A 13,202-nucleotide genomic window follows, 5' to 3' on the forward strand; every position below is an offset into this window, starting at 1 on the left:
CCAGTAGCAGATATAGCAGGTAGGGATAAGCAGAAAAGTAGTCCATAAAAAAACTGAGTGATATGCCTCTATTGCCTCTCTGATGGCCATTGATCCTCTGTGGGACCTGGAGCCCCTGTTGGGCTGATACCTGAATGTCACACACTACTTAGCCATTCTTGCTGGTCTGGACTTTTGGTTACGTCTAGAGGTCGACCGATATGGGTTTTTCTCTGGCCGATGCCAATGCCGATATTTAGAAATCGCGGTGGCCGATGGCCGATATATGATGCCGATTTTTTTGGGCCGATATATTAGGCCGATTTTTTTTTTTTTTTTCTTTTTTTTTTCCCTTCATCTCATAAAATCTAACAGTTAGACCCCTTTCACACTGGGGTGTTTTTCAGGCGCTTTTGGGCTAAAAATAGCGCCTGTAAATTGCCTGTAAAATGGCTCCCCTGTAGAATGTGTGAACGCTCGAGTGCTTTCACACTGAGGCGATGCGCTGGCAGGATGTTAAAAAAAAAAGTCCTGCATCTTTAGAGCGGTGTATACCGCTGCTCCACCACTCCTGCCCATTGAAATGAATGCCCACCGCTGCCGAAGCGCCTGCAAAGCGTTTCGGCAGCAGCGCTTCAGGGGCGCATTTAACTCCTTCCTCGGCCGCTAGCTGGGTTATAAGCGCCTCGCTAGCAGCCGAATAGCGCCGCTAAAATGGCGGTAAAGCGCTGCTAAAACTAACAGCGTTTTACCATCAACGCAATCCCGCTCCAGTGTGAAAGCAGCCTTAAGTAATAGGTGATACAGAAAATTTTTTACATTTAAACATTTATTAAACAAAACAAACCTCCAATCAGTTCACTTGTATGTATAATTTAGATTAAAAAAAAATAACTATATCTCAAATAATAAATACACAAAAACAGGTAATCAAAACTTTCGGACAAAAAAAAATGGGCTAACTTTACTGCTTTTTTTTTTTTTTTTATTTCATTAGTGTATTTTTATTTTTTTAATTGCGTTTGAAAGACCGCTGTGCAAATACCGTGTGACATAAAATATTGCAACAACCGCTATTTTATTCCCTAGGGTCTCTGCTAAAAAAAATATATATATATAATGTTTGGGGGTTCTAAGTGATTTTCTAGCAGAAAATACAGGATTTTTACTTGTAAGCAACAAGTGTCAGAAAAGATTTAGTCTTTAAATGGTTAAACTGAGAACTTCTACACAGGAGTTCAGTCTATTGATAAAAAAAACCTGAAGAGATACAATGTATCTTCTTATCAGACTTGGCAGGCTGCCCAGAGGAGGAAAGAAGAAAACTTCAGACAACTTGCACTGACTTCTATTACAGAAGTCACTTGAAAGTCCCACTGAAGTTATAATCGGCTTTTTTTATCAGCACAATCAGCCGATGCCGATTAAGTAAAAAAAGCCAAATATCGGCCGATATATCGGCCGGCGGATATATCGGTCGACCTTTAGTTACGTCCATATTTCTGATTGCTTCCACTTCTTTATTCCCTGATGAAGACTTTGTATAAGTTGAAACGTGTTGGCTTGATTTGGTGGTTATGCAACTTATTTTAAATTATTTTCATACTATGTATTTCTGCGCTCTGTATGTTCAGCAGGAACGTTTTACAGATTAGGACGTGAATTGTATAGACCAGCTATTATTAACAATAAGATGTACTTTTTTTATACACTCCAATTGTGTGATTTCTTTTGCTGCAACAAAGTCCCATGGGAGATATCTTTCCAACGGATATAGCAGGTAGGGAGAAAAAGCTGAAACTCAGTAACAAGTGATTGTCGATTGGGATCAAGCGGAAGCATAGTTGAGGAACAAGCCTCTGCTCGGTTTCCCGAGGATCCCAGTATCATTGAAAGTTTGGTTCTGGGACAGAGAAGAGATAAGATAACCCTCCAACACATACACAAAGCATTATAGAACACTTTTTAGTGGAGCAAAAAAAGAATTGGAACCTCTGTCCAGTTTTTAGTGCTGTGATGCTTTTCTGATTTTCCTTCACTTCTTGACTTGGTCATATATGTGCTAAAATGTGACACGAGGGGTTGATTTACTAAAACTGGAGAGTGCAAAATCTGGTGCAGCTCTGCATAGAAACCAATCAGCTTCTAGGTTTTTAGTCAAAGCTTAATTGAACAAGTTGAAGTTAAAAGCTGATTGGCTACCATGCACAGCTGCACCAGAGTTTGCACTTTCCAGTTTAGTAGATCAACCCCAGGGTGTCACTGAGAAGAGGGGGAATAAAACAGGAATTGAGGGCAAATCTCCTCACTGAGGGCACAGATTGCAATAAAAATAGGTTTTAAAGAGAATCTGTCACTTTGTCCATTCATGGCAAAGTGACAGGTTCTCTTGAAACAACCCTTCCCCCACAAACAGCTACTTACCTTCCCTGTGCTTCATGCTGCCTTGTCCTCTTGAAGATATTAGTGTCTGGTATGGAAAAGCGTGTGATCTCCCCCCTTCCTCTCAGGATGCAGTTCTTAGGGCCCAGTGGCCAATCTTTAGGCCAGAAGATATTAGGCCTTGAAGATATTAGTGCCCAGTATAGGGAAGAATGTGACCTTCACCCCTTCCTCCCAGGATGCAGTTCCTATGGCCGAGAGGCCAATCTCTAGGCCCAAACACAGTCCCATGAGGGAGGGGAGAAGGTCAATAACCCTGAAGAATTTCATCACTAAGACAAGGGTCTCTTGAAACAGCCTTTTCCCCCACACACATCTACTTACCTTTAGTGTGCTCCATGATGCATTGTCCTCTTAAAGATAATAGTACCCGGTATGGGGAAGCATGTGATCTTCTCCCCTTCCTCCCAGGATGCAGTTCTCAAAACCAAGTAGCCAATCTTCAGGCCTGAAGAAATTAGACCTTGAATATATTAGTGCCTGGTACGGGGAAGCATGTGACCTTCACCCCTTCCTACTAGGATGCAGTTCTTAGGGCCCAGTGGTCAATCTTCAGGCCCAAACACAGTCTCATCAGGGAGGGGAAAAGGTCATTAATCCTGAAGAACTTCATCATGAAAACAGCAACACCCGCCTTTACCAGAAAGGCTGGTTCTGGCTGGCAATACTGGCTGTTATCAGGAGAGCTGGTTCAATACTGGCCTTTGCCGAAAGAACTGGTTCTGGCTAGTAATGCAGTGTGTGTGTGTGTGTATGTGTGTATATATATATATATACTCATGCTCACGGCCTATTGCAGTTTATAGATTACTAGGGATTACAAAATCAAGATTTTTATTTTGTTGTAATTTTTTTCAAGACATCTGAAGATTTTGGCAAGATTTGGCCATTTTAGTGCAATTCACCGAAGTCAATAAGAAAAATTAGGATGGTTTTTAGAGGTTTCTAAGAGTGCAATTGGCTTAAAATGGTTTCTGAGGGTTATAGAAGCTCCTTTCATCTATCCTGGACCTGTTCTTGTGTCATAAAATAGTTGAGATGAACAAGATAGATATTCCTTTACTCCCCTCATCCCCACTCATCACCACTGTTGGCTTCATCTGAATAAATAATTTTAATTTCCAGGCTGTTAAGTGCAACATCGGAGTGGTTGGGTAGGATCTTCAAAGGCTCCGGGTGGAAGGAGTTTCTGTACCAGAATAAGCTGACAAAACATTAACCTATAGAACAAGATGGCGAGAAATCTCATTAAAAATGGATGTGGAGACAGTGAGTCGGATCTTCTCAATTACATTTTTTTTGCATGTTTTGCAGCCTGGAATAAACAGGATCTGTTTTGGCCACATTTCAGTATATCACAAAGATAAAAAATTTCTTCTGCAGAGGAATTTGAATTCTGGGAAATTGGTGAGAATGGAGGCGATGGCTGGAAGGTGGAAGAGGTTCCCGGAGACTGTGGAGCATCATTTCCAGATGACGGTGTTCAGAAATATTTTGCTTCATCCTTTGAGTGAGTTTATTGTCTTTTTATAGTTTTCTTCAAAAGTTATCTTGCTTCTTTACTTTGGCAGGCTTGTTGTCTGCTAGGTATGTTGTAAAAGAGAAACTATAATGTTACCTTCACAAACAGATTTGGCTATTAGGTGTAAATCCTCAGAAAGTGAGAAGGAGAGCTAGCTCCGCCCCCTCACCTCCTGGGCTATCAAGTGCAGTAGTGGGTCTTATGACTGTCACATATAGTAGTGTAGGAGTAATCCACCCAATACTGTCTGTATAGCTCCGGTCTTGCAACCTCATTTGCATTCCCTTTCACCGGAGTTCTGACAACTTTCCACCCAAACCTGAATAATTTGCTCTGACAAACTCTGGCAGAAAACCTTTCATCATCGTTGATTGATGTCCATTTATCCCTCCACAGGTCCTCTGTGTTATAGAGATGATAAAAGTGTTCATGTGTGCTGAATTTATACCATGAAGTGCAATACTACAAATCCACAAATTAAACAAATCCCAAACGACAAGGGGCTTACTTCTCATTTAAGGGTAGTGGATGTAGACATGCAAAGGATTCCCTTATGCGCCTAGAGGCTAACCATCATTCGAGTACTGTCTGAATACAGAGCCATTTATCCAACTGTCCATCCAGGGCTGCTGGTTAATAGCCCAGACACATCCTAAAAATAGAGCCATTTAGTCAACTGTCCACCAAGAGTCATTGGTTCATAGACCAGATGCATCCAAATATAGAGCTATTTATCCAACTGCCCATCCAAACCATTGGTTTGTAGCTCAGACACATCCTAAATATAGAGCCATTTATCCAACTGCCCATTAAAACAATTGGTTTGTAGCCCAGATACAGCCTAAATATAGAGCCATGTATCCAACTGCCCATTCGAACCATTGGTTTGTACCCCAGACACAGCTTAAACATAGAGCCATGTATCCAACTGTCCATCCAGAGCCTCTGGTTTATAGCCCAGATACAGCCTAAAAACAGAGTCATGTATCCAATTGTGCATACATGGTCATTGAATTATAAACAGTATAGTCCATATACAACTTTAATGTAGAATCCTTCTAGTTAGGTGCTAGGCTGTGAGGTAAATGTAATGTTTTTTGTTGTGCTACTGTGTAGTTAGTGGAGCTGTTGCTGATTATTTTGGGCTGATCAGGGTCCCACAGGCGTCAATCATTTGCTTCTCCCTGTATGGAAGGCATAGGAACATAGGAGTAGAGTGGGCTGAGTGAGCAGAATATTCATGAAGTCCCAGCTAATCCCTGGGGAGGTGTGCTCGGAAGGGGGCTGGAGAGGACCAAAATAGTCTGGGGCTGCTGCAGTCTAGGTCCAGCAGAAGCACCTCCCAGCCTCTCCCAGCACCACTACCAGAGGCCAAGCAGGGCCCCCAGCTACCCTAAGGTTGGGCACTATTTTCAGAGAAGACCGTTGGCTTGAGAAGGGGGATTCCACCTATGATCCAATCTGGAGTGTCCACTACATAGCTGTCTGGCTGCTGCAGAGAAAGGCACCCCAGCACTCAAGGGATTGTGAGTACAGACCTGAGAGCAGGATCTTCGTGAAAGTTGTTTCTTAAACCCCTGGCACACTGAGAATGAGGTTTACCTGGCCTGAGACACTGCATCAATGCCCAGAGCTGACTACTATTATGGAGCTGTTGCTAAGGTATTTTTCAAGAAAGACTATTTGCTAAGAAAGTGTGTCCTCCTACTTTTGTTCTACGTTCTACATTATCCCACCGCTCCCTCAATCCCAACCAAGTTCCACCACAATAAATTCAGAAAAAAACAATCCCCAAACTGTTTACTGAGCAAAAAGTGTGGATAATACTGTGTGCCTGGCTGCTCCTAAATTGTGGGGAAAGTGTACTTGGGATCTGTCTAGATTGTCTGTGCTACATAAATATAGATTCATATATCCAACTGTCCACCCAGGACTGTTAGTTTATAGCCCAGATACTTTAAAATAGAGCAATTTATGCAACTGTCCATCCAAACCAATCAGTTTGAAGCCAAGATACAACCTTAATACAGAGCTGTGTATTCAACTGCACATCCAGGGTCATTGGTTTATAGCCAAAATGCTACTTTTTTACATCTCTGGTAGCTGTCCGTTCCCAACTGCAGTAGGGGGCAGCTCCCCCCCCTATTTTTATTTATTTTATTTATTTATTTTAGGTACTTATATAGCGCTGTCAATTTACGCAGCGCTTTACATATACATTGTACATTCACATCAGTCCCTACCCTCAAGGAGCTTACAATCTAAGGTCCCTAACTCACATTCATACATACTAGGAACAATTTATACAGGATTCAATTAACCTACCAGCATGTCTTTATTTATTTATTTTCTCTAGATTTTGTACAAACTTCATTTGAAGTGTGCAAAAGCACACTTCATGTTGCTGTAGAGCAGCGTGATGCTCTGCGCTGCAGTACAGTGCCATGTGTTTCTGTACAGTGTGCTGCGATAAAATGCAACAGGTCTGCATTTTATTGTAGCATGCTGCGGCACAGCTCTGGGCTCTGTTGCATTGTGAATGGGACACATAAGAACCAATTGTTTTCTGCGTGTCCTTGCAGTGACAGGCGCTCTACAATGCAGTAAAATGCCTGCCACCTCACCATGAGTGAATTAGCCCTTATAGCCTAAATATAGAGCCATCTAACTCTCTGTTTTATAGAACATACCTAGTTAAGAATACATAGTCATTTGTCAAAATTCTGCACAGGTGTTTCAAGCTTATTAGCTTTCCACAATACATATCTGGACACCATTGAGGATATTTTTGGTATCTTTTTGGCTTCTCAATGTAGGTTGATAAATATAATCTCCCATTGCACCCCAAACCCTGATGGCTAACACCAAGTTGTCCATATCTTGCATTAATGATGGCTACTAAGCCTGGTACATTTGTATAATCCTTCTTTTCAAAGAACCTTCCCCTAACACCTACCTATCCGTGTCTATGTCTAGTTTATCCAGCGGTGTGGGGGTGTCATACATGAACATCTATTTCTTAATACTGTTTTCCTGAATAATAAATTATGATTGATGTTCTGGGGGTCTCTTCTGATTGCAGATGGTGCAGCAAGTCTCAGCTCATTGATCTAGTCGCTGAAGGCTTTTCCGAGGAGGTCTTAGACAACGAGCAGCCCAACATTGTGGTCAGTGATTGGTAAGTCATTACCAGAATCCTACTTTTCTTAGACTTTGTAAGACATAAAGCTCTGTAATCCCAAAGCTCATGCTTTCTGCTGATTTTAACGCCCTAGATCTGAATAATCAGGGGTGTGTTGGACCTCTGCGGAAAGTACACTGCTTCCACATAGAGTAGGGTCCTTTTTAACTGCATGGCAGCATGGGACAGTTTTTTCTAAACAGGCTGTGGCTGCTTTCTAAAGAAAACCAACTGTAGATGTGCCCCCCCCCCCCCCCGACCCCTAGAGGCATGATGGTACCCCCAGTTACAGGGAGGGCTAGCATTTTCTCAGGGCTGAGTCCATGGCTGGAAGATGAGGAATGCGAAACACATTGCTGCAGTTACTTTATGGACTTTTAGAAGAATTTTATTCTTCACAGAAATTATTGGGAGAGAGGGGTAGGGAATTTTGAACACCCATTACTGACATACGGACTCAGACTCCATCAATGGACCTCAGTACAATCAAAAATTGCCTTTATGCTGAAACCAGCCACCTGTACCTTTTTAGAAGGACCAGTTTCCATTAGCAACAGCATCTTCATTAGCAGAAGCAGCTAGTAATATCGCCAATGCTTTCCCTGGCTCTCCATGAGTTCCTCCTCCATAGGACCTAAGTTGCAGAGTCACCTCTGGTACTCCATCCCAAAGCATAATTTCTTCTTTCCAGTCCCCTGTTCTATGTGTGGCTCCCTGAGCCCAGGACCTCATGTAGCCACCGAGCACATGTCAAGACCTCCTAGGCTTCAGGCCTAATTACTCAGCTGCTCCTGACTCACCCTTCCCAGGCCAGGGGAGGGTACACTTAGTGCACTGTCCAGTGGTGCACTAAGTGGTACTAATGTTTCGGGCAGTATGCTCCCAGGGATGAATATCTGTAACACAAGTCTGCATTCCAGGCATTCATCTTGAGGCTAATTGCCCAGTGTGCATGAGACCATCACACCATTATCATCTAAGTACAATCAATGAATCGAGGTCAGAACAGGTGTAGACACTAATCCAAAGGGAGGTCAAGCAGTCACAATGCCAGGCCAGGTACTGACATGTCAGGGATCAGACTGCAATCACACAACAATATAATCGAAGGAATGACTGAACTCTGCCCAGAAAAAAACTTTTAATGGGGAACTGTAGATTTTAGCTATTTGGATGTCAATGGTAATGTAAACTCTCATCAAAGTGCGCTAACTTTTAAAAATCATATTTCTGTAATTGTATGCAAGTAAAACCAATAAATAATTGTCCTATTACAAAAAAGTAGTGCAGGTGATAGCTGCCAGCATGTAACAATGTGGTAAGCAGTGTGAAAATAAAGAGATATTAGACACATGCAGCGCTAAAAATATGCATATACATCTTAAACATATGTAGCATAATAATATATCGTGAGTGAGTGACCAAAAGTGAAATACATAACTTATGCCAATGTGGGCAATAGGTGTAATATTTTTTTATAAAGCGTATCACAGATAAATGAATTAAGAAAAAAAGTCCATTGATATGTGATGAACCATATATTAGTCCACATGAACTGGGGGTTTGTGGGTATATGTGTTGTCACATCTGCGCGTGGAGCGGAGACTGGGGCAAATTATGTACAAGTAGGCACTTTACACATAGATCTTCTGAGAATCCCACTCAAAACTGTAAACGATAAGAGTGAATGACCTTACCAGACAGGATGGACACAGTCACCGTATGGTGGAGTGTCAAACGGCTTAAGGGATTCAACGATCCCAGGAATATCCAGCTGAAGAAATCCTGACTGGGGGTCCCATCCGGGGTAACCGTAGCTACTGTATCCAATGATGTGTGGGTCCACGACCAATCCGGATATCCCTCTTAGATGGAATGAGTTTGCAGAGACAAATGGCTAGGGCTCAGCAGGGTCCCATTCATGGAAAAAGGAAAGAGCAAAGAAAATCTCCACATAGGGCATGAATCCGATAAAAAATGCTTTTATTGAAAAGCTGGAAAGTGCTAGACAGTGCACTTGAATAGGTAAAACGTGATCACAAAAAAGAATAAGATAAAATTGCATGATAACAGAGCATTTATAGGCTTTAGCAACCCTGAGACAGCTGTAGCTAAGAATTCCATCCGCCTCAAAGTCCTATTTCTGGTATAGGTGGTGCCTGGTGGGAACCCCTCAAAATGGGCACAGCAGATGTACACACCTAGGTACTCGGCACAGGGATGGTGGAAGCCCTCATAATGGGAACAGCAGGTGTGCAGACCTGGGAACTCAGCAAGGGATGGTGGAAACCTATCATAATGGGCAAAGAAGGCGTGCAGACCCTGAAACTCAGCACAGGGATGGTTGGAACCCCTTGTAATGGGCACAGAAGGTGTGCAATCTTGGGAACTGAGCATGGGGATGGTGGGAATCTCTCATAACGGATACAGAAGGCGTGTAGATCTGGGAACTCAACATGAGATGGTGGGAACCTCTCATAATGGACACAGCAGATGTGCAGACCCAGGAACTCAATACAGATATTGTGGGAGCCCTCATAATGGGCACAGCAGGTGTTCAAACCCAGTAACTCTGCACAGGGATCTCACAAAAAGTGACCCCGTATGATAGAAGAGGCTATCAGGTGGTCCTAACCCTCCAGCACTCATCAAACATTGAAATGTCAGTTTTAGGCAGTCCGACATTCTAAAGAAGACCAATACTGAGGGAAATATGTACATTGCATTAGCTGGCTTCTTCTGAAAAAGCCAGTAGTTTGGCTGGCATACTCAGAAAGGATGGCATACTCCGAGGATCAGTATCATAACCAGACAACTAGCACATTCAGAAGGAGATCAGAAACTGCAGGACACATATATCAGTACAGGATTATGAACTATGGGTTTCTGATTTTACTCTAAAGGGAGTGAATAGTTTTGGTCCTGGGAACAGAGAGATCACTTCTGCAGGTTGCCTCTTCTACAATATATAATATGGCTGTTGTCACGGAACGTCCCACACTCCGCTTGAGTGCTTCCGTCATATGCCACTTCCTCCCAGTCTGTATACAGATATCCCAACCTCTCTGAGCACAACACAAGGCGACACTTGCTTGTTGCTACCAAGAACTCACTTTATTCAGAACCAGAATACAGTCTTATATACACAGGAGAAGATTACTCTAACAATACAAATGTAACCTAATTAACATGAGCTAATTATCTAATCCTTTATACAGCCTAGGTGACTGAGACATGACCTTTCGCCCAGACTTGTGGGCACCGAGTTTCACACAGTTATATCAACACAATAGCAGTCGTCCCGTCTCCTACATTGTATAGAGGACAATGTCATTAGCTCATTCAATTAACATAAACACAGGTTGATGACACCAGCATCTCCTCACAGGATGTGTCCCAACAGAATGAATCCATTGAAAATCCAGGGCCCATAATCAAAAGGCAACAGGCTTGCATACAGTCCTCTCCAACAGCCTCTGTCCTGGCTAGGTCTGTGACAGCTGTCTATGTGAATTTGCAGGTACTGTGGCCGGACAGATGCGGGCTGTCTGTATGACCTCTGTGTAGAGCTTCTCTCTGATACCCGTGAAGTTATCGCTGAACACAAGAGTGACACCATCACAATCCCACAGTCCACGGAGAGCACCTGGAGAGAGGTGAGTGCTCTGTGAAAGGCAATGCCAACTAGCACTGATTCCTCAGCATTAAAATATGTTTTGTTTAATTTTGATCTAATTCTCCTCTCCTGAAATATTCTGCTCTTGTGGGAAGACTTTGCGCCTTTCTCTATCCAACTCTGCTCTGCTGGAGGACTCTTCTCCTTCCTCTATCCAACTCTCATCTCCTGAAATACTCTGCACTGCTGGAGGACTCTGCTCCTTTCTCTGTTTAAGACCCATTTCACACTGACGTGGTTTTCCAGGTGCTTTAGCGCCCGAAAAGTGCCTGAAAACTGCCTCCCATTTATTTGAATGGGTGCTTTCACACTGGGGCTGTGTGCTTGAGGGACGGTAAAAAAAGTCCTGCAAGCAGCATCTTTGGGACATGTTTGGAGCACTATAAATAGCGCTTCAAAAACGCCCCTGCCCATTGAAATGAATGGGTAGCGCTTCCAAAACGCCTTAAAAGCGCTTTGAAAGCACCACAAAATGGGCCTTTTTTCGTTTTTTTTTTTAAATTTAAGGTCATGTTGTCATGTGACCTTTAAAAAAAAGGTGCCCGAAAAGCACTGCTAAAGCACCGCAAAAACTACCGGCACTTTAGTGGCTGTTTTAGCAGGGCTTCAGTGTGAAAGGGGTCTAAATCTCCTCTCCTGGAATATTCTACCCTGCTGGAGGACTCTCCAATATGATTTCTTATATTTTTACTTGCGTTAATGTTATTTTTTTACTGTCTTCTCGCAATGCAGATCACTCACACATTTTCTGGCTATGGTCCAGGAGTGCGCTTTGTCCAGTTCAAGCATGGCGGACAGGACTCCGTGTTCTGGAAGGGCTGGTTCGGAGCCCGTGTGACCAACAGCTGCGTCAAAGTTGAAGCCTAAGACTCATCGTTGCGTGACTCTGAATCGCTGTCTGTCTGTTAAAAAAGACAGCTAGAGTGTTAAAGTTTGAATCTATTTGATGACTATCAGGGGAATACACTGTTCTTGTTTAAAACACACTGTAGAGATGTAAAGATGTACAGAATCCAGACAAATATTAAAGTCAATCTCTTTAGACCAGTTTTGAAGTTTTAAAAAACAGTATATGTAATGTAAAGCTGAAGTTTAATTAAATTATATTTTGCCTTCCCTTCATCAAGATGCTAATGACATATTTTTAAATAAAACCTTTCCGTTTTCACTATATACCTTATTTTAGACCCAGTAATTTCATCACTGCATCTCTGTGCATCTCTATGCAATGCAGGCAGATCATAGATGCTGGGTTAATGTTACCAGATTTTTTACTGACCATGCCCACTTTTAAACTACACCCATAAATTACACCCCCGTTTGTAGTCACACCCACAATACCAGCCCCCCATTTTACACAATTCATTGTGCGTATGGAAAAACTGCAAAACAGTGGGAGGTTCTTTAAAGTGGTACAGTTAAATAAAAGCTGAGCGGATTCTGCTTTGGGTTCAAGAGTGCATAACACCCAGACTGCAGGGGTCAGGAGTGTGGGTCAGGAGTGCGCAATGCAAAATACAAGAATGAAGCGCAGGTAACGCAGGATGCAGGGATCAGGAGTGGGTAACGCAGAATACAGGTATCAGGATTGGGTAACGCAGAATACAGGGATCAGGATTGGGTAACGCAGAATACAGGGATCAGGAGTGGGTAACACAGAATACAAGGATCAGGAAAGGGTCAAGCAGAATACAAGGATCAGGAGTGGGAAACACAGAAAACAGGGATCAGGAGTGAGTGATGCAGGGATCAGGAGTGGGCAATGCAGAATACAGGGATCAGGAGTGGGTAACACAGAATAGAAGGATCAGGACTGGGTAACACAGAATAGAAGGATCAGGAGTGAGTGATGCAGGATGCAGGGATCAGGAGTGGGTAACACAGAATACAAGGATCAGGAGTGGGTAACGCAGAAAACAGGGATCAGGAGTGGGAAACGCAGAAAACTGGGATCAGGAGTGAGAAACACAGAAAACTGGGATCAGGAGTGGGTAGCACAGAATACAAGGACCAGGAGTGGGTCAAGCAGAATACAGAGATCAGGAGTGGGAAATGCAGAAAACAGGGATAAGTAGTGGGTGAAGCAGCATGCAGGGATTAGGAGTGGGCAACGCAGAATACAGGGATCAGGAGTGGGCAACGCAGAAAAGAGGGATCAGGAGTGGGTAACACAGAATACAAGGATCAGGAATGGGTAAAGCAGAATACAGGGATCAGGATTGGAAAACACAGAATACAGGGATCAGGAGTGGGTAAAGCAGAATACAGGGATCAGGATTGGAAAACACAGAATACAGGGATCAGGAGTGGGTAACACAGAATACAAGGATCAGGAGTGGGCAACGCAGAAAAAGGGCATCAGGATTGGAAAACACAGAATACAGGGATCAGGAGTGGGTAAA

General features: G+C 43.0%; 1 protein-coding gene across 5 annotated transcripts in view; it reads left to right on the forward strand.

Annotated features, from left to right (window-relative positions):
• The window catches only part of LOC141111279 (F-box only protein 2-like), a 68,044-nt gene extending 56,071 nt beyond the window's left edge, over window positions 1-11,973 (forward strand). For all 5 annotated transcript variants that reach the window (XM_073603431.1, XM_073603432.1, XM_073603435.1 and 2 more), the window contains 5 exons: window positions 3,547-3,690; window positions 3,805-3,931; window positions 7,026-7,121; window positions 10,645-10,780; window positions 11,533-11,973. In XM_073603431.1, coding sequence (XP_073459532.1) covers window positions 3,654-3,690; window positions 3,805-3,931; window positions 7,026-7,121; window positions 10,645-10,780; window positions 11,533-11,667 — 531 coding nt within the window. In that variant the 5' untranslated portion in view covers window positions 3,547-3,653 and the 3' untranslated portion in view covers window positions 11,668-11,973. The remainder of the gene's footprint in view (window positions 1-3,546; window positions 3,691-3,804; window positions 3,932-7,025; window positions 7,122-10,644; window positions 10,781-11,532) is intronic.
• Window positions 11,974-13,202: the final 1,229 nt, after the last annotated feature.

Source organism: Aquarana catesbeiana, linkage group LG10 (assembly GCF_042186555.1).
Source record: "Aquarana catesbeiana isolate 2022-GZ linkage group LG10, ASM4218655v1, whole genome shotgun sequence".
NCBI classification, from domain to species: domain Eukaryota; kingdom Metazoa; phylum Chordata; class Amphibia; order Anura; family Ranidae; genus Aquarana; species Aquarana catesbeiana.